At 44.8% G+C, this 23,148-nt stretch overlaps 3 protein-coding genes across 5 annotated transcripts; all 3 read right to left on the bottom strand.

Moving 5' to 3' along the window:
- Positions 1 to 559: 559 nt before the first annotated feature.
- On the bottom strand, positions 560 to 5,536 carry ccnp (cyclin P). Its single transcript, XM_084466514.1, is given in 10 exon segments — positions 560 to 945; positions 947 to 1,102; positions 1,563 to 1,741; positions 1,856 to 2,014; positions 3,749 to 3,904; positions 4,103 to 4,201; positions 4,386 to 4,546; positions 4,868 to 4,925; positions 5,015 to 5,137; positions 5,405 to 5,536. Coding segments are annotated over 10 exon segments (1,278 nt in total). The 5' UTR covers positions 5,459 to 5,536; the 3' UTR covers positions 560 to 812.
- A 508-nt stretch (positions 5,537 to 6,044) lies between these two features.
- Positions 6,045 to 16,568, bottom strand: LOC311342062 (RAC-beta serine/threonine-protein kinase). 2 transcript variants are annotated; one of them, XM_084466875.1, is made up of 14 exons: positions 15,923 to 16,568; positions 13,902 to 14,071; positions 13,511 to 13,642; positions 13,284 to 13,395; positions 12,421 to 12,571; positions 12,024 to 12,155; positions 11,844 to 11,909; positions 11,663 to 11,731; positions 11,385 to 11,507; positions 11,054 to 11,182; positions 9,991 to 10,205; positions 9,670 to 9,757; positions 9,463 to 9,565; positions 6,045 to 9,179 (listed from the first exon to the last, which is right to left on the bottom strand). In XM_084466875.1, the coding sequence occupies exons 2-14, from the start codon at positions 13,945 to 13,947 to the stop codon at positions 9,100 to 9,102; spliced, it is 1,446 nt and encodes a 481-aa protein (XP_084323001.1). In that variant the 5' UTR covers positions 13,948 to 14,071; positions 15,923 to 16,568; the 3' UTR covers positions 6,045 to 9,099. The 2 variants fall into 2 exon arrangements, with proteins under 2 accessions (XP_084323001.1, XP_084323002.1); XM_084466876.1 differs by lacking the exon at positions 15,923 to 16,568 and adding an exon at positions 15,201 to 15,913.
- A 40-nt stretch (positions 16,569 to 16,608) lies between these two features.
- dhx40 (DEAH (Asp-Glu-Ala-His) box polypeptide 40) lies at positions 16,609 to 23,105 on the bottom strand. 2 transcript variants are annotated; one of them, XM_084466874.1, is made up of 18 exons: positions 23,024 to 23,105; positions 21,866 to 22,077; positions 21,614 to 21,759; positions 21,412 to 21,531; positions 20,901 to 21,137; positions 20,740 to 20,806; positions 20,523 to 20,654; positions 20,268 to 20,367; positions 20,035 to 20,121; positions 19,736 to 19,918; positions 19,511 to 19,591; positions 18,879 to 19,036; positions 17,922 to 18,036; positions 17,681 to 17,789; positions 17,395 to 17,489; positions 17,234 to 17,303; positions 16,888 to 17,113; positions 16,609 to 16,739 (listed from the first exon to the last, which is right to left on the bottom strand). In XM_084466874.1, the coding sequence occupies exons 2-18, from the start codon at positions 22,050 to 22,052 to the stop codon at positions 16,624 to 16,626; spliced, it is 2,229 nt and encodes a 742-aa protein (XP_084323000.1). In that variant the 5' UTR covers positions 22,053 to 22,077; positions 23,024 to 23,105; the 3' UTR covers positions 16,609 to 16,623. The 2 variants fall into 2 exon arrangements, with proteins under 2 accessions (XP_084323000.1, XP_084322999.1); XM_084466873.1 differs by lacking the exon at positions 23,024 to 23,105 and adding an exon at positions 22,174 to 22,347.
- Between the last annotated feature and the right edge of the window lie 43 nt (positions 23,106 to 23,148).

Raw genomic sequence — 23,148 nt, 5'->3', positions numbered from 1 at the left:
GATCCGTGACAATAAAATGCATTTCATCGCATTTTGGACCACTCACCGCCCGGTAACTAAGGCCCAGTCCCATTTCTATCCCCTTAAGAACACTTGCATTGAGTGCCCTTAGCTGCAAGTCAGCTACCGAGATTGCTAGTGTTCAAGGGTTGATTTTAAGGGAAAAACAGCACTCTTGCTCCCTTAAGTATTTGGATACCAATAAGGGAACGCGCAAAATCTAGGGTTAGGGCTCAAATAGGGAATTGGGACAACTTTCAATTTTAAAGGAAGGAACCTGACGACATCCCAACAACCAATCAGGAAAGAGCAGTCTAGTCTGCTCGTCCCGGTCATGCGTTGAAGTTGTGCTCGGGCTCTGCTTCATAGCATGACGCTATGAAGCTATGAACAAGTTTTATTTTGCAAAAGCCTGGGAAGACGCGGGAAGCCCTTCGTACATAGGGGCCACAGACTTGACAGATTGTATCCGATGGGACGTGTATGCAAGGGAGTGGCCCAAAGACAACAGGGAATAAAGGAGAACCAGGCTACTAGTTTGCAGCAGACACTTTATTTTTCACATTAAAAAAAGATCAAATTATTGGACAGACAGCTCCGTCCACACAGGTAAGACCAGAAGCAACATTACACATTATACATATATTTTTCAAAAATCAGCTGCAGGATAAGAACATTAAAAATATACAACTACATTTTGCCATTGGGCTGGCAATCCACAGGCATTGCATTACTCTACTGTGCAGGAGTTTGTGCAGCATTTTGGATGATCCTTCTCATGACCTCCTTGAGTAAATTGGGGCTCCACATGTTCACAGTTTACGATCCTCATCAAGTCTTTGTTGCAGCCATACCTCTGCAATCTTCTCACGCAATGCGAGCGCCACAAGCGATTCCGGCTGTGCCACACTTGGCCAGTCGGCCATGTCAGGTGTGCAGGGGAGGCAGTGGCAGCAGACACAGCGCGTTTTGGAGAACCGGGTGGCTGCTGACGTGCATGGTCAACGCAGAAGAGTATTTCACAAAGGTGCGGTTCTCTTGACAGTGGGCCTTGGCTGCTGCCCCTGCCAGGACGTGCATGATCCTTAGCAAAGTTGTCTCACTGAAATCAACAAGGACACGGCCATCAGAATATAACAGCTTTCAGGGTGACCGCCCCGTCCAGGGTGAACGCACTCCCTGCCAAGAGCGGCAACACTGGTCCATTAGCAGCTTCCAAAAGAGGTTGAAGACCCACCCATTTTCCCGGGCCTTTTGACCCACCTACTCTTTTTATTTTATGTTATGTTACTGGGATTAATAAAAGGCATGATATTAAATCCAACACATTATAAAAAGAATAGGAAAGGATTGCAGCTAATATTTTTGACAGATTGTCAGAAGGAAGTCACCAACACTTCACCAATTGCCACAAGTGTACAAACACCACTCTATAAGACTCATAGAAAAAGACAGTCCTCAAATTGGCATGCAGAGCTGAATAGGTGGACATGGCCCGAGTTTAACGTAGCTGCTTGGCGTCGTACAAAGCCAACACTCGCGTGTCATTATGGAAAGCGCACCTGCCAATGTGCATGCTGGACGCTATGCACCAGGCGGTGTCTCCATCGGGGGTGGGGGGCTCCTGCAGTACCCTGCGGGCCAGGCAGAGGACTGCACCGGCCAGCTGCATTGGCAGGTACACCACACACTGCCCCTCCAGGAGGGAGAGCTCCAGGAGGTACCGGGCCATCCACACTACCTGGCGTACAAATAAATAAAACATAATACATAGATGTTCTTCAGTGCGCTGAACCAATCTATTCCTCTCTAGAAATGCATTCTGTGTCACAGTCAGCCACCCCCGTCGACCCACCTTGGCGCTGCAGCGTGCAATGGAGGCGGCGAGCAGCAGGAAGTGCAGCGGCGGACAGTGGCTCAGGTCAAACTGCAGTCCGGAGAGCACTCGCCGCTCCATCCGCAGGAGCTGCTTTTTTGTGTAGCCGTTATCCATCAGGTAGCAGAGCTCCGACACCTACAACGGGAAACCAGAACACGGGTCATAGTCATCAGTACTGCAACATAAATGTACCCCTTCTTCATAATGATCACCAGCCTAGAAATCCAGAACCACATCTAGAAAGCTGTAGGGCCTGGCAACGAGTAATGAAAACGGCCCAACTCGAGGGGCGGCACCAAGCATGCATTTGAAAATATTACTGCACGCAATTGGATAACACTACGACCAATCAGAAGAATACAAGGGGTGACATATCTAGACCAGCGGCGCTAACCAATAGGTAAGACTCTTGCCGTATCCGGTCAGTAAAACAGCAACGCTTTTGGCCGCCTATATCAGATACACTGATGTGATTGGTTAATGTTCTGGGCCAGGGGAATCGGGGAGTGAGTCTATTGCTCGTTCCCAGAGTGACTCTCTGAGCAAATTCAAATTGTGTTCTCGCAAGAACAGAAGATTTCCAGGGTAAATGACTGCGTTTACATGGAAATTAATACTCCGATATTAATCGGAATAAGGTCTTAATCAGAATATGACGCTGCCATGTAAACACCATTCTCTGATTGCCTTAATTAGATTAAGGTCATATTCGGAATAAGCATAATCTGAATAAGGTGTGTGGAGTATTCCAATCATATCCTGATTATTGAGGCGCATTCTAGACATGTATACACCTTAATCGCATTATAACGTCCTTTCAGAATATTCGCAGCATTTTGCGACAAGCCGACAACTGAGTCACAACGTTTAAGTTTTATATTTTCAAAGTTGTTCGTGAGTATAATAATCAATAAGAAAACCTAAATTATAGTATAGGGTAGAGCGTTGCTATGGAAATGTAACCCTTATTTTTGGTCTGGTAGCGTCCTCCGGTCACTTCAGGATTGTGGGAACATTCGGGTTACAAATAAATAAGTCAATGCAGTTGTTCTCAGCGTTTGTATCTTCTTTTAATTATAACCAACACAGCAACAGTACCCCTGCATGTGCTCCGTTACTCTTCAATTGGTCAATTGGTCCCCCACTTAACTGTCCCCTTTAAAAAAGGTGGGTAGGAAGTAGGAACCAATGTATTCCCAACGTAACTATCCATTTAAATGTTACCCGAAAATGTATATATTAAATAATTAATCTCACCAGTGTAATTTAACTGAAATCAAAAACACTGCTTAATCAGTCTATGCTGGGTTACATGTAAACAGGGAATATGAACAGAGTATTCTTTTAACAACTCATGTAAACACCTTAATCGCAATATTAGCATAATGAGAATAAGGTCCATAGTCGGGTTAATGTTGTCCCATGTAAACGCAGTCATTGATCACAGCAATGGGATGTCGTTTTAAGCTGGGGAGAGGGGCTGTTATGGTGGCACGCTGAGCAGAGCCTAAACAGTTATTCCTTTCCTCTCATTGGCCCACAATATTTTATGTAAATCAGTTGGAAATGTCCATCCAGAACGTGATTTTTTACATATCCTGCCCAAGATAAACATCACACTTGTTGATCAATCAACAAGTGGAGCCAATCACAGTGGACCGGGAGAACCCGATGCATACACCCTAGTCTGGTGCTCTTCTGTACAGTCAGTGTCACACACGTATGGTTATTTCAATGTGGAAATGTGTCGTCCCCCAGTTTATAGAGAGCCTTCTCGTTCAGAACCCAAAGAACGGGACACCATCACACTAATAAACAAGTTCTCCTCAATTAAATTTTCGGGGGGTGGGGAGCACAATACTCATGTACCTCGGGGACGAGACACTCTTCCTTCTTGGCTGCCAGAAAGAGGCAGACCACCCCCAGGAGCTGCAGGTTGACGGTGGACACATTGATCTGCCGCAGGCCTCGGTTCATCAGGTTGATGGCCAGGTACAGAGTCTCGTCCTGGAAATGCAGCATCTCCTAGGAGGGACAGACATGTGGTTCAATACATTATAAAAGTGGCTATCAACTTGGGCACAGAAATATCCTGCTGCAAACACTGCATCCTACCAAGACATGACTGAATAATATAAACATGTGTTTGCGACAGTCCTTTCTAGTGACCGATGGGGTACACGTTATTAAAAAAACGAACACCGTTCCGAGCAGAGCCCTCACATGAACCTGGATCAACCAGTCCACCAGGACGGCCCGTGTGGTGTCTGTGAAGGGCCTGGGCAGCTCAGCACTGGCGAAGGTGTTTCGGTACTGATTTTTCTGTCGAGGTGGGAAAGACCAACATCCCAGGTCACCTTTGAGTCATTGAACATAGTCAATGGAACATAATCAATTTCTTCTGTTAGAAAAATTAGGTTGTTGTAGTCATTGGTGTCTGATAACTAATATACACACACAAAAACAACTTTCTATGTTTTGATCTTAAAAGTTGAAAGGGTCGCACAATCATGTGTTCAAACATGTCCCAGGCACACGCCCGGTCCCAGGTGAGGTCCAGCTTCTCCATGGCCCTCTCCACCTCATGGCGCAGCAGGCTTTGCAAGCCCTGGAAGCCGTGGTGGTAGAGCAACGCCGCGCTGTCGGAGCACTCGTTCACCAAGCCAACTGGAGACAGGCAGGCAGAAGGGTTAGATGAATCCCAGCAGTGAGATCGAGCGACATAGCGGTACCGTCACACGTCACCAACCACAGGACAAGTAAATGCACTGGTGCCCCCTTCAGAAAATGATCCCAAGCAGTGGAAAACCTACTGAGGCCATGGGAGTGCATGCACAAACCAAGTGCTTTAACTTCACATTTGTATGGTATTGCAAATATGGACATTTGTGTAGATAGACATTTATAGTGAGAGGTGCTCTTGGGAAAGAAAGAAAACACATTACACCAGTTTGTATTGTGAAAATTGGCCAGATGGCAGTCGCACACCATTTTCATAGTAGCCAGTGATTTTGCCCTCCTTTATTGACACTGGCAGCCTCCTTTCCTGCAGGCGCAAACAGCAGACCATTCATTAATGGTGCAGAAAACAAAATAAATATAGCTCACAGAAGGACAACAGGAGGAGGACTTTACCCATTTACACTCTGGCTCCACCTTCTGGCCCCTCCAGGGCTCGGCTCCTTCTATAGGGTGTCTGCGGTCTTTGGGCCCACATGCATTGGCCCAGGCTCGGAGGGCTGGGCGCCTCTCCTCCGCCTGTGAGAAGATTTGGGTATGAATTACTCCAACGTTTACGTCACGCAAGGAAGGACAACATTGATTAACATAATACCCACCATTTAGCAGAGCTTGTAGTCGTTGACAATGTCTAAAGTTAAAAGGCAGTAATTCATACAGCCGGCTCCTCATCACACTTTTTAACTGGTTCAATGTGCTGAGACAGCGCGGAGGTCGCATAGTTGACACGAGCCCCACGAACACGTGGCGATACGTAGAAACAAATAAACACCAGGCTACACTCACCTTCTTGTGTATGTCCAACAGTGGCTTGGAATCGCAGAACCCAGTCTTGGCCATTATTCCAGCCGATGACCGTGAGTTGCCTCCCCAGACCACTGCAGCTACTTTCTTCAGGAGGAGCGGTAGGAAAGAAAGGTGAAGCGTGCCGCCATGCGTGCAGTAGGCCGGGTTAATGAAGACAGGTGCACCGCTGATTGGGCTGTGGAGCGCCGCGCCCACTAGTCAGTAATCGCGCTGATGAAAATGATGTGTGTATACATCATTTTATACAGATTTGTTAGTATCTTTCCTGCAATATACATATAGCATAATGATGGCCTAGTTGTGTCTGAGGATAATCAATTTGCATTCTAAACAAAAGATGGATAGATGAAAATGAAATACTGAAATACTGATGTATGCTTAGTTGAGCACTATTATAAATCTACTTATGTACGTGCCATATGTATTGTTACAATTATGTTTGGGTTAAAAGCAATACGCACATTTATTGATGCAGCAATAAGAACATATGCATTGTAGGCTATAAAAAAAAGACAGACACTGAATAATTCAGTAAAAACCTTTACTGGGACATTATAAGTTGCAAACGTTATAAGCTATCATAATGTAGCATGTCTCCCCTATCACTTTGTAAAATCTTGCAGTGGGGGACTGAATCTGTCTTCCAGGACAATGTTCTCCCCGAAAGATTGCTTTTCTCATTGTCATCTGAACTTGGATAGCAACAAGCAAACAAAAATACAAAACAAAATCAAATGTGTTACATCAGCATTAAGGTGTGACATTCGTGACTGTTAAGTTAAATCACATTCAGATATAGATAAGCCGTGTAACCTATAAAGCTGCAAATGAATCACTACTAAGGCAGGCCTCCCCTTCTATTGCTGCTATTATCAAGCTTTTCTTTTGCCTTTTTGGTATATACATACTGGTGAACCCCTGTCCATACTGGTGAATCCCTGTCCATACTGGTGAACAGGTGTGTAGCGTGCCCGTGTGCGCCTACAGGAGAAGTCAGGGGAAGGGTGTCAGCTTGCATTTTTTCATTTGTAAAGCACTAATAAACAAAGCAGTTAGCAGCAAAGTGCAGTGTATGGCTTCCGAGCCAACTTTATAAAAGCTTTGTGGCATCTCCCCTTAATGATGAAGGCAAAGAGAGACAATCAGTGGCATAATCCTCAGGTCCGGCCCAGCCGTTTCAGAAGGTGGACACCAGGCTTTACTGATTGGCCCTGCCTGAGCCAATGAGACGAGGTGCTGAAGTTGGAATAGTAAGAACTTAAACAGCCATCGGTACTGGGAGTGTCTCCGGAGTTGCAGGGACACACTCGCTCTCCGTGATGACGTGACCTCACAGCCGTCTTTTGTGTCTTCATCAGTTATCTACATATGTATCTCACTCTCACACACACACACACACACATAAGTGGTCCGGTCTTAAATGAAACGTGTCCTTCAGCTCTCTGCGACATCGACGGGAGACTCCACGAGAATGTCTACAAAATGGTTTACTCTGTCCACCCCTTCTGTCCACTTCTTCCTTATCTTGGCTCTCACCACAACAAAGCAACTCAACTCATTGTTATTTAGGGAATGAACACTTGGCCTGTACTGATGACTTATACCTAGTATAAATCTGTTTTGGGTTGAAAGCCAATCGAAGCCAACCAAAACATTCTGATTTGTTCAGTTATTTTAGGAGTGGGGTGATAAGGACAAGAGACAAAATGGAAAAAGCAAGGAAGTGAAACGTATACTTAAAATAAATGTGAGATGGCAGGCTGTAAAAGTAATGAGATTGAAACAGAGGAACGGGGAACCTAAAAAAGGAACAGCATTTGAAAGAATTTGTTTTAATATATATTATATAATATATACTCAAAAGAGACGTGTCTTCCAAAGTTGAAAGAATACATGGAAAAATTAAAACAAAACAATGAAAAAAAAAAAATTAAAACAAAACAAGGATGTTCATTTTGCAAAGTTCAGAGACATGCCTTGCTCTATACTTGCAATTATGGAATACTATATGCTTATGTTGACAAGAGTGTTTTAAATTTGCTGTCCGGAGCAAACATTCAGGATTACAAAAAAATAAAAAGATCTTACTAGTGCCCTAGTATCTTCTTGGCAAAATAAGAAATATATCCAAGTACTCAAAAACACAGCATGAGAGAAAATACAAACGAAGAGGACCAAAACATTACATGTGGAATCATTCTAAGTGTTCTCTCCGGAAATCAATCAGTCAATTTTTGGCCTCATCACAGCAAAAACAGCAAAGATTGAACCATTTGTCATTCTTTAAATATGGGGACATTCAAATGCTTATTTTTTACGAAATAAGACAAATCATTACACTGATATAGGACATGGAACAACAAAAAACAAAACAGGTGTCCGACGACATGATTGACGTGATATTCCGGCAGATTTAGCTGCTGCCAATGGACCCAGACATGTTCAACAGTGATGGTGAATGGTTCTGTGCGCTCTGCAGAGATGACTGAATGAATGAGGTGACCGGATTTTTAAACTATCAACCTCTTGAGTTTTCAATCACCCCATTACTGTGAAACCACTGACTGTACTCTGTAGTGTCCCCACTTTTCAATATTTATCTAACGGATTTGGTGAAAAAACAAATCTTATCAATAGACATGATGAATGTTTTGAAAATCAAATGGTTGTTCATACATTCTCTTGCACTTTTACGAACAAACCCACACACAGTCTTTGACACACTCATTCCCACATGCGCACACACGCACATGCACAAACACAGTGCAAACACAAGTGATGGAGTCCCTCCTAGAGGTGTCCACCACATTCTGTCCAGCTCCTAACGATGGTTCTGCCAGTGCCCCTCCCCGTCCCACCCTGTAGGAAACAGTCCCACACTTGATTTGTAACAGCAAGTTCCAGAAAGAGCACTTGTAAAAAAAATAATAATAATAAAAATAAAATAAAAAAAATTGAAGAAATATGGCTTTATATTAATTTAAAACCGTATCAATGGAAAAACAAAAATCAATTCTGTATCTCTAGATTTCATTCATATTTTTCATTCTACTTAAAATAAAAAAAATCCTTTCAGGTTTTTACATGTGAATGGAGGGGTGTGTGTGTGTGTGTGTGTGTGTGTGTGTGTGTGTGTGTGTGTGTGTGTGTGTGTGTGTGTGTGTGTGTGTGTGTGTGTGTGTGTGTGTGTGTGTGTGTGTGTGTGTGTGTGGCATTGTTTCAGCTGGTGACGAGGTGGTGAGATGCTGGCGTAACCTGGTTATAGTCCCGTGTGGAGGACCCGGTGAGGTGCCTGTTGAGGTGCCCGTTGTAGTGCAGCAGGGGGCCTGCAGCCGCGGCCCGACGCAAACTCTGTGGACGGGAGCAACAGAAGCGAACCAGCAAGGGGTCCGCGCGGAACCCGACGAGGTCGCCCATCCACGGCTGGTGTTTTGAGTCTTGCTGGCGACCCGTGTCTTGATCTCACACTGATCTACTGCTGTGGGGGGTGTTTGTGTGTCCGTGTGTGAATTGAACATGTGCCATTTGTTTTCTCGTTCCGCCCCGTGCCGATGTCCCCAGCAGTGCGAGTGCGTGTTTTCTGAGGGTGTTGGTTTGGGTGTGTGTGGGTGGGTGTTGGGGGGTGTGTGTGTGTGTCTTTGTGTGCCTGCCTTCCGATTCTCAGCTTTACTGGGTCATTCCCGTATGCTGGCAGAGTAAGAGAACTGGGGGAAATGAGTACGCTGGTCAGCGTCCTCCGCGTCCAGGGTGTCATCTGGTGTACGGGGGGGGGGGAGAATAGTTGAAAGGAGAATAGTTAACACTGACATTGAAAAGGTGCGGATTACGGAGTGCGGAGTTCAAGTTCTTGAGCTCAAAGCACAGCCGTGTGGGGATGAACACAAACATGTTTAGAGAATACTCATGTCCAAAAATTGACTCCCTTTGGATAGACTTCCATGATCCTTGCAAAAAACACAGACTACAAATACAACCGTTGATAGCCGATGTTTCCGTGCCACCAAAAGCGACCACACTCAATGAAACATTCCACTTACATTTGTCTGGAGGTGTGACGGTGATGGTTTGAGCGGTGAATTCATCGTCAAAGTAGCGCGTATCCGTCTCAGAAGTCACTTGGGGTTTGAACGGGGGAATGAGCTGTGGAGAAAGACAACATGAAGATTTACTTTTTTCGTGTACAATTAGTGGAGCATCCCAACTGCTCTCAATTCACCATCCACTACATCTTTCCAGTTGCTTACCTTTTTGTCTACAACATCCTGCCAGTTGATGGCGGTAAAGAACTTGTGGTTCGTGACTTCTTTGGCATCCTCAGCCCCACCTCCAAGCCTGAAACCAATACATAAAATCCTTTTGTTGGTTTTTTTGAATGACTCAATGGAGTAGCACCTGAATACTTATACACCTGACATCAAAATCTGTCCAATAATTTCAAGCAAAACCTTTAAAAACTCTGATCATCTGTTAAAAGCACACAAAAATCTATCAACCCTCACACTACACTTTCAGTTTGTGAAGCGGTGTTGTGACATGAGAGGCCCAAGGAGCGGCTCCAACCACACCTCTGCTTGGGGTCCTTCTTCAGCAGGCCTGCCAGCAGGGCCTTGGCCTCGGGGGCCAGGTTCTTGGGGAAGCGGATCTCCTCCATGAGGATGAGCTCAAAGAGGCGCTCGTGGTCCTGGTTGTAGAAGGGCAGCCGACCGCACATCATCTCATACATGACCACGCCCAGGCCCCACCAGTCCACCGCCCGGCCGTAGTCGTTGTCCTCCAGGACCTGATGGAGAGGAGGGGGGGGTGATGAGCACTATGCCAGACATGGGACGCTCAACCCCTGGGCAAGGTCATGCAGTCGCAGCATCACACATTCATCTCACATTTCTTCCTCTCATTATAGAACACAAGGAATGAATAAAGTTGTTTTTAGTTTTGCAATTATCTTCAATGCAGATTGTGGATTGTGGGAGGAGAAGCCGAAGTGGCAGCCATGACGGCTTCCATCAGGGGTCTACTAGTTTTAACACAATGCATCTTATGTCACCTGCTGTGTTAACTGCAACTTGTGTTTACAATTATTAGTGATGTCAGTTGGTTGGTCACAAACTACAGGTTATTAAATGATCCGTTATCGGACAACAGAAGCAGCTAATTATCGGTTATCATGCGTTTTTATTTTTTATAGCGCATTGTTAACCCTAATACGTATTACCTCCATCATGAAAGCACAAAGCAGCGCTTTGTGACTGCTGTTACACAGTTGGTGATGCCACTGTGGTTGCTTGAGAACACCTTCCACTAATCATTGACCACTTAATGGAAAAAGAAAGCTAACTAAGGTTTAGGCAAGAGGAAGAAATAACTGACAGGCAAACAACTCAGTGGAATGTTATGTGATGTCCTTGAGGAACACAACATAATGGCAATCCTCTTTGCTGGGCAGTGCGGTGCTTGCAGAGTAACACTGGGCTGCAAACTCTTCATCTATTTAATGGACTTAATTAATAAATCGTATGTAGGTCACTTAAGGTCATTATTTCCTACATTAGCCTACAATCGTAAATTGAGGGATTTGAACACAGTTCTGTTACAATTACCTGACCAAAGAACAGTGTGAATGTATGTTACCTCGGGGGCCAGGTACTCTGGGGTTCCACAGAAGGTTTTCATGGTGGCGCCATCTGTGATGCCTTCTTTACACAGACCGAAGTCTGTGATCTTGATGTGTCCGTCTTTATCCAGCATGAGGTTCTCCAGCTGAGAGAGCAACACGACAACCAGGTAAACATCTTAAGAGTGAACTGGATATGATGCATAACACAGTACACACAAGTTTATTATGGACTAAATACCACTTGGTGTTGAGAAAAGGTCCTCTTATTTTTTGGGATTATTTCAGTTAGGGTGGATGTGAAAAATCCCAGCTTGTATGAGGCCAGGTTTAGAGAGGAGGCCTTACCTTCAGGTCCCGATAAACAACATTGCGTGAGTGTAGGTATTCCAGGGCAGACACAATCTCTGCACCGTAGAATCGAGCCCGGTCCTCGGTGAAGACGCGGTCCCTTGATAAGTGGAAGAAGAGCTGCGTTTGGATGGGGAAAAAGGGCGAGACAAAGTTATTAGCCCACATCCCGTCACGTAAATATAAGTTTAATATAAAGAAAAAAAGCAGGTTGAGTAGGTTAAGAAACAAACACATAAATAATAAATAAACAAGAAGGAAAGAAAAAGACTAACCTCTCCTCCATTTGCGTACTCCATTACAAAACATAGCCGGTCGTGTGTTTGGAAAGCATATTTCAGCGTCTGGAGGGGAGATGCAAGAACATAAGTGAACCCAAAGTGAACCCAGCATGAACCCACTTCATTTTTAAAACAGTGAGCCCTAAGGCCACCATCCAGCCCGATGCTGCCCTACCGTTAGAAATGGATGCTTTGTATTCTGGAGAACTCTGCTCTCTGTAACTGTGTGGGCCACCTCATCCTAATGGGAGGGAAAACACATAACTTCAGTCAATAAATGCAACGGGGTATGGGGCAAAACAGTATCTGTTGTCATCCAAGTGGGTCTCATGTTAGGAAAGTGTCCTCCACTCACTTTGGCGATGATGACTTCTTTGCGCAGGATTTTCATGGCATAGTACATGCCGGTGGCCTTCTCCTTCACCAGGATGACCTTGCCGAACGTCCCCTTACCCAGCAGCTTGAGGTAATCAAAGTCGCTCATGGTCTGTGGGATGAGAGAGCGAGAATGGTGAGTGTCTAGATCTGGTCCTCAGCCACAACAACGCCTCTCCTCGGCTTTAAGATAAATGCGATGTACGCACAATGTCCGCCAATAAAGAAATAATACAACAGTCTCAAACGGAAATCAAACATCATCCCCATAGTATCATCAATGCAAGCTAAAGTATGATCTGAAAGAAAACCACTGGTACACTTAAGCTTCCTACGGGTTGAGAGTAAGTAAAAAAAAAAAAAAAAAAAACACTGACCACTTTGTGTGACTTGGACATGGCCACCTCCATTTCTTCAGTGCCGGTGCTGTCGCTGGGCGAGCCAAACTTGATCTCCATGGGTTCTTCATCCTGGTGTTGGCTCTTCAGGCCGTTGGCCACAGTCTGGATCGACCGCATCCATTCCTCCCTGCGCCAACATGATCAAAGTTACATGCTAGGCGCTTTCAGAAGACGTGAAATGCATTGCAAATAAGTGGGATTGGTGGCATTTCATAAATATATTTTACGGCCTACCAAAGGAAAAGTAAAGTAAACACATTTTGAGGGATCAGAGAATAATCCACTGTGTTTGTTGGACTAGAGGCCCTTCTGATTGGGTGTTTAGGAGGGCTTATGTGGAAGTCTCCCTCTGAGGGTTCATTTGGGAAATGGGGCTTACACTTCGCTTTAATACAGGATTTCATCATAACGACAGTTGGCAATGAATACTGATTGGAGTGCATGAGTGGACGGCCAAACAGGAGCTCTGTTCCACAATGATGTAGAAGGAAATATGGCCCATGGGCATGACCTTCTTGGTCTGACCTTTGAAGAGAAGTAGAAGAAGTAGTTGCTCTTTTAAAGATTAACAGTGAAATAACAATATTGTGTTTACCAGCCTCGAGAAGGCAAACACAATGTTTTGTACTTTTAGAAATGTAATTGAGTCACGATAGTTACCTTTTATATCCGACTTATCTAACTATATCTATATCTCTATATTAGCACTATATATTTTAAAGGGGCTTTACATACTCTTATCTGTTTACCTCAAAACATAAGGGTTCTGGTGCAACTAATTGGCAAGTACATAGCTCTCTTACATTAGTGCTTGACAGGTAACAGAAAACAACACCCACCTCTCCTCGTTGCTGTCCACGTGAAAGGTGCGCTCAATAACGGTGGTCCACTGCAGACAGCGAATGACAAACGTGTTGGGCCTGGGCCGCTCGGTCTTCATGAGCTGGCATTCTGCGCAAGAGCAGAGACGGCATTACAAAGTGTTTCACAAAACAAAAGAGTTAAGAGCACCAATTCATTTTTACATTGGAAAAGCTTGTTTGAGACCCTGTGTGTCCAAACTGACCTGCGACAGAGAAGTTGTTGAGCGGTGGTAGGTTGTGGTCACTGGACACCTCCGGCTTCTCCTTGTAGCCAATGAAGGAGCCGTCGCTCTTGAGGATGAAATAGCGAGGGCGCCATGTTTTAATGTATTCACCTGAGGGGGGGGGGGGGGGGAGACGGGTCGTAAGGATCAGCTTAGAGCAGGTTAGCGACATTTCTGATTGTATAACAGGTTACTTTAACAGGGCTTAAGTTGCATATACACCATGGTAACGACAATAGATAACTGAGCTAGGAGTGCTCTGATCAGCCGATCTAACAGCCAAACTGTTAATCACGAATATCGGTTGACGTGATCGGTGGCCGATCGATCGGAGCACCCTCAATTTAAGCAGGGGGGCCGGGGGCCTTGCCTCTTTTGTGGAGCCACCCCTCTCTCACAACACTGATGTCGTTCATGCTGGGGTGCAGGGGCGCCTGGGGTCAAGGGTGGGGCTATAGGGGCGGCAGCGGTGGAGACGGTAGGACTCGTCCGATGTGTAGATGAGGTCCAGGCAAGGGGCAAGGATTGATTTGACGACACCTAGAGAAAATTAAACATAATACTAGTTCATTCTGGTCAGGAGTGAGTGCAGGTCCTTTGCACGATCAATACAAAAAAGCAATGAAAAACTAAATCTTGTTTACGTCAGAATTTATGGTGCTTGTAATTAAGCTTCAAAACAGAGCTTTCAGTCCATTGAGATGCCTAAATGATGAATGATTGTCCTTAAGGTAGGCACACCACATATAACATGAGCTATTTTAAACTTCGTAAGACAAATGACCACAGCGCATCTCTTTTTACTACAGTACAGTTGGACATGGCAAGCTCTCATTTGATGTCTAAATTGATAACAGATGAACACAAGTCTACAGGTTTACTTCCATGATAAAGAGCACAAAAGGGACTACAAATTAGCAATGTATACAGATGAGGATTCTGGTGGATGAGAGGTACTTTACACACAATACAACATTGAACTCATTGCACATTTTGTTAGCCCTAATTTAAGGTGGAGAAATACAGGACCCTCCATGGTGGCTTATTGGACAACATCCCTCCGTCAATCGTTTTGTGTACTGCTACACCACAGGACACAAGCCTCACCTGACTGCGTGAGGCGGCCGTAAACAAAGAGGCCCCAATAAGGGCTACTGTATGGGCTCTCTGACAGGTGCTACGTTCTGAAGCCTTCTGCTACACAACAGCTCCGTTTCAAGTTGTTTTTGCCAAGATACTGGCATGCCATTAATACGGCATCTCTTGTCAAGACTGTTTTGGGGTCACTGCCATTGACAGCTAGTTGTTTATCCTGCATCTACATAACTGCTTGCACTGCATTGTCAAATACGAACTATCCGGACAGAAAGTTCTACTGCTCCTACTACACGATGGCCTTTGCCGAAGAACTGTCAAACTAGAAAGTGAAGTTAACACAATTACATGAGAAAAAAAATACATGGCATGGCTTTGTTTACAATGAATCCGTTACTACTTCTATATCAGCCGCCGGCGTTGTTTCCATAAATTCAAAATGGAATAGAATTCATCTTCAAACCAAATATGTCTTGGACAAGAATGTACAATAACAGGTATACCACGTCAGGTGAGCTGCTTTATTGCAAATATAACACAGCTATTACTGTTTAGATTTCATCTGTCCCTTTACCTGTCATTCAAGAGGCTGAGCATTGGCCATGGTGGTCTGGCCAGCTGTACAGGATGTTCCCTGGGTCACAAAACGTGGGACGTCTAAACGAAGGATACAACATCCAGGACCCTCTGCTGCGGTCCTTTTAATGAGCCGGGAGATAATTGGTGAGCCAGGACCCAACTAGTAGTGCGTACCAGGAGTGGCAAGTCAGGACCCAACTAGAAGTGTGTACCAGGAGTGGTGAGTCAGGACTATACAAGTAGTGTGTACCAGGGTTGGTGAGTGAGAACCATACTAGTAGTGTGTGGTGGTGAGTCAGGAACAAACTAGTAAGTAGTGTTTACCAGGAGTGGTGAGTCAGGAACATACTAGTAAGTAGTATTTACCAGGAGTGGGGAGTCACGACCATACTAGCAGTGTGTACCAGGAGCGGTGAGTGAGGACCAGACTAGCGTTAGTGTGTACCAGGAGTGCTGAGTCGGGCCCGTACTAGTAGTGTTGAGTCAGGCCCATAATAGTGATCACCAGGAGAGGTGCATCAGGCCCATACCAGTAACATGTACCAGGAGTGTTGAGTCAGGCCCATACTAGTAGTGTCTACCAGGACATTGACCGTGACCGCATCACGACAAAGCAAATGTAGCTCTCAAGCTAAAACACTAGCTAGCATTTTTTCCCCCTCACCACCAGGCAGCTTGCGGATGATCTGATGTGTATAAAGCCCTTGTTTTACTCACCTTTCACCTCCCGGGCAATAAATCCGTGAGCAGCAGAGCTCCTTTAAAAAGCCGCCCGTGTATAGAGAGAGAGATCCAGCTCTACTCGAAGCCAGTGTGTATTGAACTCTGTCAATGATCACACGGCTTAGCGCACTGCTTTCTTCTCCGCACACCGCGGCGGCGTGCTGCTGCTGGTGACGGCGGTGCGGATCAGCGCGTTCGCACGACACAAGTCGGATAAAGAAGCCCCCCGTAGCGCGGAGCGCGGATGCGCATTTCACGAGGAGACTAGTGCGGTTTCTAATATCGCTGGAACAAAAAACGCACCATGTTCACTTGATGCTGTTATTGTTATGCGGCGGGTCGCCTCCTTATCGTGTAGGCCCTCGGTCTTAAGAGCCAGACTGACTATACCAGCCCCGCATACTCACACAAACAGGACGTGACGTGCGAGGCTGGCGAGCTACCACGTCCTGTTTGTGGCGCTCCCCCCCGACGCCCTGTCCCACGCACTGTCCGTGGATCAAGTACAATGAATTAACGCGTCTTTTAAAAAAAATAGTTTGCAAGTTTTATTATACACTGTAAAACCTCTCTTAAAACTGTCCTGTTTTGGAGCGCGAATGCATCATCATTAATGATTCATCTTCTCTGCGGCACTGGGACTTCCACCCTGGTGTTGAAGGGCATCCTTCTGGTATTGACTGCGTGTTGTTGCGTCATACTTTATGTTGTCGCTCTAACTTTCTCTGCAGGTAGCGAGCGCGGGCATCGCTGACTGATGTCTCGTCGTTTCGCTTCTCCAGTTTCTTTGCCATGTCTTCATCCAACCCCTCTGAAAAAAAACAACAACAATGTGGAGAATTTTCATTATACTATGAAGCTTATCATTATGTTGCATAACCCAAGCAATCATAACACCCATCCTACAGTCTAAACTACTTGACAACAACACATAAATCCTACAATCATTACCAATATACCTTTTTGTCTCTTTGCCTCCTTCGATTCCAATTTGGCCAGCTCCTCCTCATTCACCTCCTCCCTTGCTATGTTGCTCAGCTCATAGGCATCCACCTCATGAAGCTTAGGCAGCAGGTCCTTCACCCACTCATAGCGGATCGGACACACTGTCCTGAGGTACACCCGGGAGGTGACCATCATGTCATGAAAGATGACCCAGTCCAGCTCCGCCTCCTGGTCAAATAACTGGGGGAGGGGGGGGGGGGGGGGGGGGGGGGGGTGGGGGGAATGATGCAGTCTTCTTGTATAACAATAATAATACTCCACTGACAATTGGACATTGACAAATGTCAATAAAACATTTACCGAGGATGACGGATGAACGTGAACTGCGGTTCCATGACCATCCATTGTGGAGAATATCTTTCCAATAGACCTAGCCGTTGTAGAAGGAAATTAACAAGTAAAAAAAGAAACAGGTGTTTTGAAGAAGAAAAAAAAAACTCAGTGAGACTTCATGATTGTACCTCCTAGCAACATTGGTGAAGTATCCTGTGCAGAGGCATCTTCTGAACAGTTCACTTTTGTTGCCAGTAAACGTTTCCACAGGGAAATCTTTCTTCTGGAAGGCAAAAGCAACAGGAATTATCAAAACACTTGTTTTGTGTCACAGCCAACCATATGCTAGAAACTGACAGCATACAATGCAAAATACTAAATAATCCATTGAGATGGTTGGACGATAATTGCCTTAAAGACTCTCAAATTTATATTTGAGAGATAGAATTTTAATTAAAGGTAATTTATAGCTACCTGTTGTAGTCGGAGAAGAATTTCACGCAGCTGAGTCTCTATGCTGAAAGCTGACTTCAGCGCCCTCCAGTGGATCCAGTTCTCTTTACACCATGCTGAAGGAGAATCGCTGTGATATGCAGCACAAAAAACATGAAGTCAACTTTGAAAGAAATGTGGCATGAGATGAATCCTCAGTTGTTGTTTTTTAATCAAATGAATAGCATATAAATTTCCCAACGGTTTCATATAATAACTGTACCTGGCTTTACACCACTGAAACACACTCAGCAGTGTGGCAAAGTCATTCATACCACCCGACTGGGCAGCTAGATTTCTGTGCTTCTTATCCGCTACCTTTTGCTTCTCCGGATGCCCTGGAGAATGGTATAACCGATAATATGAGTATACTGATGACAGTCTTTTATCACACTCCTCCCTAAGTTGGCACAACTCAAATAAATTAGACACAAAAACATGCCTTAATCAAAATAAAACATTTAAATTCTGTATTTTTTGGCCCCAAGTCTACCCTTGAGGAAGGGCCCGATGCTGAGCAAACAGCTGATGAAGCAGTGTGGCTGCTCGGTCAGTCGAGGGCAACAGGCAAAGTCCGTCCAAAGACACCCGAGTGGCTGCCATTGGTCAGGGGCATCCCGTCATCCTTCCTCCATTCCCATTGGGTGTAAGCAGTTGCCAGCAGACCCCAAAATGCCCCTCAATTGCCTCACATAAATGATACATATACAGAGAGGGACTGAGCATGTCACACCTGTATCGGTCCTACTTTATTGTTTGAGGATGTGTCGGAGGCCAGGTTCCCATTCACCACATTTGATGCATGAGGTACTTCCTCTCCTGGACCCCTGCGTGTGACACTTCGTTTCCCATACAGAACTAGTTGTGGTGCATGTGGATGGTGAAACAGTGTTGCAGTAGAGGACTTTCTCACTATATTTCTCCACCCAAAAATAACAAGTCTACTTCCTGCTTTCGCTGAAAACATTCCCCCAGCTAAAAGAAAAACTTGCGAGAGCCTGAAAAGTAGCTTGCACTAACTGGGTGTACAAAACATGAAATGTTCATTCTTATAAGCCAGACAATGAGCAGCAGAACATACACGTTGTCTATTTTGTCATGTCATAGAGGGCCATTATAAAACATTAAAAAGCACAGAATTAATTAAAACCTGGGCACTAGAGCTTTCATGCTGCTGTACCTGGTCTGATGAAGATGTTCTCCACTGAAAGCATGGCAGCCAAGGGGAGGAGAATGTCTTCACATCCATAAGACGCAGCCTTCAGCAGAGCCCTGGTTAGGCCCGGATGCAGGGGGAACTCCATTATCAGTCTACCCAGCTGGGTCACCTGGCCTCTCCTAGTACCAGGGCAGATGTTGGCCAGATAAAGCAAGGTTAGGCATTATATTTTTAAAAGCTTTTTTTAATAAACAGACAAAAACAAATTGGCTATCTGTGGCTGTCACAGGCCTTTGATAAACCCGTTGCATCATTTCATGAATGAAAATGAAAGGATTGGATGGCCAACCTGTCTACCTACCTGTCCAGCTACCTGGACGCACTCTGCTGTGTACTAATTGCACATGACTGGAGTCGTCCACAAGACTGAACAGACCTATTGCTAAGGCTAGCGAGCTAGTCACGTGTTTTTGGGGATTGGTTTAGGAGCACGGCCTGAAGGGAGAGGTTGGATTTTATTGGTTGGATTCTTGCTGGTTTCTCAGAAGTTGCCTACACCGGCTTCAAGCCTCAATTTCTCACTATCCGTCATGATGCAGATAGATAGAGCATAGGGGTAGAAAATAAATGTTTTCAGGTGGACAGCCACTAACCTGTCAATAGCATCAAACTGGTAGAGCTGTTTCAGGGCTTCCAATAACAACCGCTCTTCTGGATGGTCCAGGTAAGGGAACCTTAAACCAAACAAAAAAACAAAAACAAACAGCGTTGCCCCATCAAGCAACAGCTTTGGCTATTAGAGTAAAGCAGACATGTGCAATATATGAACTACTGATTCAAATCCCTGAAGGGAGATGGTTGGATGATTATTCACAGACCTGATGACATCGTGAACCCCGAGGCACTTGAGTGTGAGGACAACGCTGGTGAGGCTCGCCCTCTGGATCTCTGGCACCGTGTAGTCAAGCATGCACTTCTCCCAGAATTCATTGCTATAGATGCGGAAGCACTTCCCAGCCGAAGTTCTTCCAGCGCGACCCGCTCTCTGTTGGGCCTCGCTCCTGTTGGCGAGAAAGAAGGCCAACCCCAGACCTAATTAGCAAACAGAAGTTGAAAAAGTGGTCAACGTTGAAATCAGGAGTCATAGCAACAGGGGGGAACGGCACAAGACACGTACTTGGAAATAGGCACCACCTCCAGTATGTCCATGCCTACCCTCGAGTTATGGTTGAGCTGTTTCACAAACCCACTGTCGACAATGTACCTATTTTGAAAAACAGCATTGTAATTAAACAGACTTTACTTACTCATTTCAACTTGAACATGTGTTATAGTCACTCCGAGATCCATTATTTTGGATTAGATTGATTGGATTAGAACTGTCAGCAGAAAACCACCAGTCAGTCTTACTTTATTCCATTGATGGTTAGAGATGTGGCTGCGATGTTGGTGGCCACCACACACTTCCTTATTCCAGAAGGGGGTGCTTGAAAGATCTGCCTTTGTTGATCTGTGAGGCAAGCATGCGGGGTGACTATGGACGTTTATATTAAACTTGTTTTGTTGTCTTCATTATTAAAATCACGCTATGATACACACATTTAACACAGCCATTGCTGGATAGAGAATATAGGTTCCAGAATGATGTGGATGTTGTGTTCATACCAGTGGGCATGGATCCATATAGAGGCAGGATCAGAAGTCCCTCCACGGTTTGGTCCTGCACATCATAACGGTAGTCTATACTTTCGGCCTTCTCATACAGCATGTCGCAGGCCTTCTCAATTTCGGATTGACCTGTCAAACATTAAACATTTGAACTTTAGGTAAAATAATTCCCTCCCATTGTTGGGTGGAAGCAGTACATTGGTTTTGTCTTTACCCGTCAAGAACACCAGAATGTCCCCTGCCACCTCACTGACGTGCACATCGAGGGCGACTCTTACCACCTGTCGAACAGAAAATGTTATATCAAGAAATGTGAGCTAAATATAACAATGAAATGTTTAAACCATGCAAGTCTGCAATACAATAACTATCAACCTCGTTCACGTATCTGGAGCTGTCGACTTCTTTGGGGCCTATGGCGTTACCGAACCGGCTGGTCACAGGAAAGGTCCTTCCAGGGATGGTAAACACAGGACAATGGCCGAGGAAGGTGGAGAGCTTATCCGTTTCCAACGTGGCAGACATCACCACAACGCGCAGCCGGACTGACTCGTCCTTGGAGCCTTTATCAGTGTGAAGGAGGGTTTTCTTTAACAAACCTAAAAGAATGTCCTGGGAAAAGAAATTGCAGAGATTAACTTAACTTTTTTTGACAATAATCATCAGTGAATTGGTACTTGGTCGTGGCTATTTACCAATTGCTATTAAAAGCATCCGTCTTGTTTCTTTCTTTCAAGAAATATAAGTTAGAATAGAAGTGTACAACAAAGGAGTGTGCATTTAAGAATATACTTCCAATTTCTCAAGTATGTTCAAATTGAAGAATACTTGGCCTCAACTAAAATAATAAGAATAATAGAATACACCGTTGACACAATCCACTCACTGTGTTGAGACTCCGCTCGTGGGCCTCATCCAAAATCACAACACTGTATTGGGAAAGGCCAGGATCTGCCAGGATCTCTCTTAACAAGCAGCCGTCTGTCATGTACTTCACCACTGTAGCCTGGTTGCAACACAAATGAGTTCATCATTTCACACATTTCGAATGCATTTTCAATAACGCCCCCCCTGCTTCAGTCTCTCACCTGGGATGTGCAGTCATCAAAGCGCACTTGGTAGCCCACTTCCTTGCCCAAGGTGAAGTGCATCTCTTGAGAGACCCTCTGAGCGACTGTGATAGCCGCCACCCGCCGCGGCTGGGTGATCCCTATTATACCTCCCTTCCATAGACCTGGAAGTAAGAGTCATGTCAATGTTTAAGAACACGTTGTAGCTTTATACCCCCCTCTAATTCTACCAGATCGTATTTGATACACTTCGGAGTCGATCTCACGCACCTGCTTCATACAAATACTGTGGAAGTTGTGTGGTTTTCCCGCTGCCGGTTTCACCAGTCACAACAAGGAACACGTTGTCCTTCACCAGCTTTGTAAGTGTGGCTTTGTGTTGAAGGATGGGCAGGCACTGCGCTTCATCACAGCGTTTACTTTCACGCTTAGTTTCATGCTTATTTGGTTTTGACATGATGCGAAGATGTACAAAAGGTTTCCTTTTTTGTGTAACAAATAATATACAGTTATCTGACTTATCATGTAATGGTAAACATCACGGTATTACTTTAACTTGACTCTAAAATGTAGCCTACCTTTGTTTTCGCTGCAAAAAAAAAGCGTGCATGAAATAACTTCCGCAAAACATTTGACATCGCGCTGGTATTGGCTGAAACATGAACACGTGACTACACAGTTTCCGTTGGCAGCGTTCCATCTTGATGCCACCTACGTGTGGCATCAACGCATCTTGAAGCTCTTACGTGTCTTTACGTAAACCTCTTTGCTGAATCAGATCTGAATCAGTTATTAGAACTGCTTGCGATGGTTGAACATGAGCGAGAATAAGAAGTATCAGAGGGTTGTTTATAATTGTAAGCAATGTATCGTAATACAAATGTTATAATGGGTGTTAAGTACGCCTCTTAATGCTTGCTACAAGTTCACTTTAGTCTGTCAATGTAATGACAGCGAAAGGGAATCCATTGTTTTTGAACACGGAGGACTCGGGTTGCTATTTCGGAAGAAGGGAAGGTTTACGTTAAGGCACGTGAGCTTCCAAACCTCTGAGCTGTTTTGAAGCAGAGACACTATAGAAGGAAGAGTATACTATAGTATACTATAGTCCACTATAGAAGGACTTTGTTTGAAGGCGGCATTATGTACCTATCTTTAGGCGGAAATGGCAGAGTGGCCATGTTTGTAGTTCTTTAACCTATCTATAAACTCATAAAACCTTATATGGTGTAGTGCATTATGTGGAGAAGAAACCATTCATAACTGTTGTAGGCTTGAAACATGTCATCAGAAATAGCATGGACTAAAATAATTTACATCACTGGTTCAGTAGAATACATCGCTTGATGCTGATGATGATGCTTGATATCGAATCCGTATGGATAAATCTAAACTCATATCATCTAATAAAGTTAGACCTTATCTTACCTGTTGTTTATTTGGCTCCATGTGAGGGTTGGTTGAACACAGAAGTGGTAACGAAACTCAACTAATACCAGTGACTCATCACCTTGTGACTAGTAGGCTTACTGACGCCCAGACATATCGGCAAA

The sequence above is a fragment of the Micromesistius poutassou genome, assembly GCF_964030765.1.
Source record: "Micromesistius poutassou genome assembly, chromosome: 4".
NCBI lineage: Eukaryota > Metazoa > Chordata > Actinopteri > Gadiformes > Gadidae > Micromesistius > Micromesistius poutassou.
Note: the sequence above shows the minus strand (reverse complement) of the source record. Positions and strands in the feature narration are given on the sequence as shown.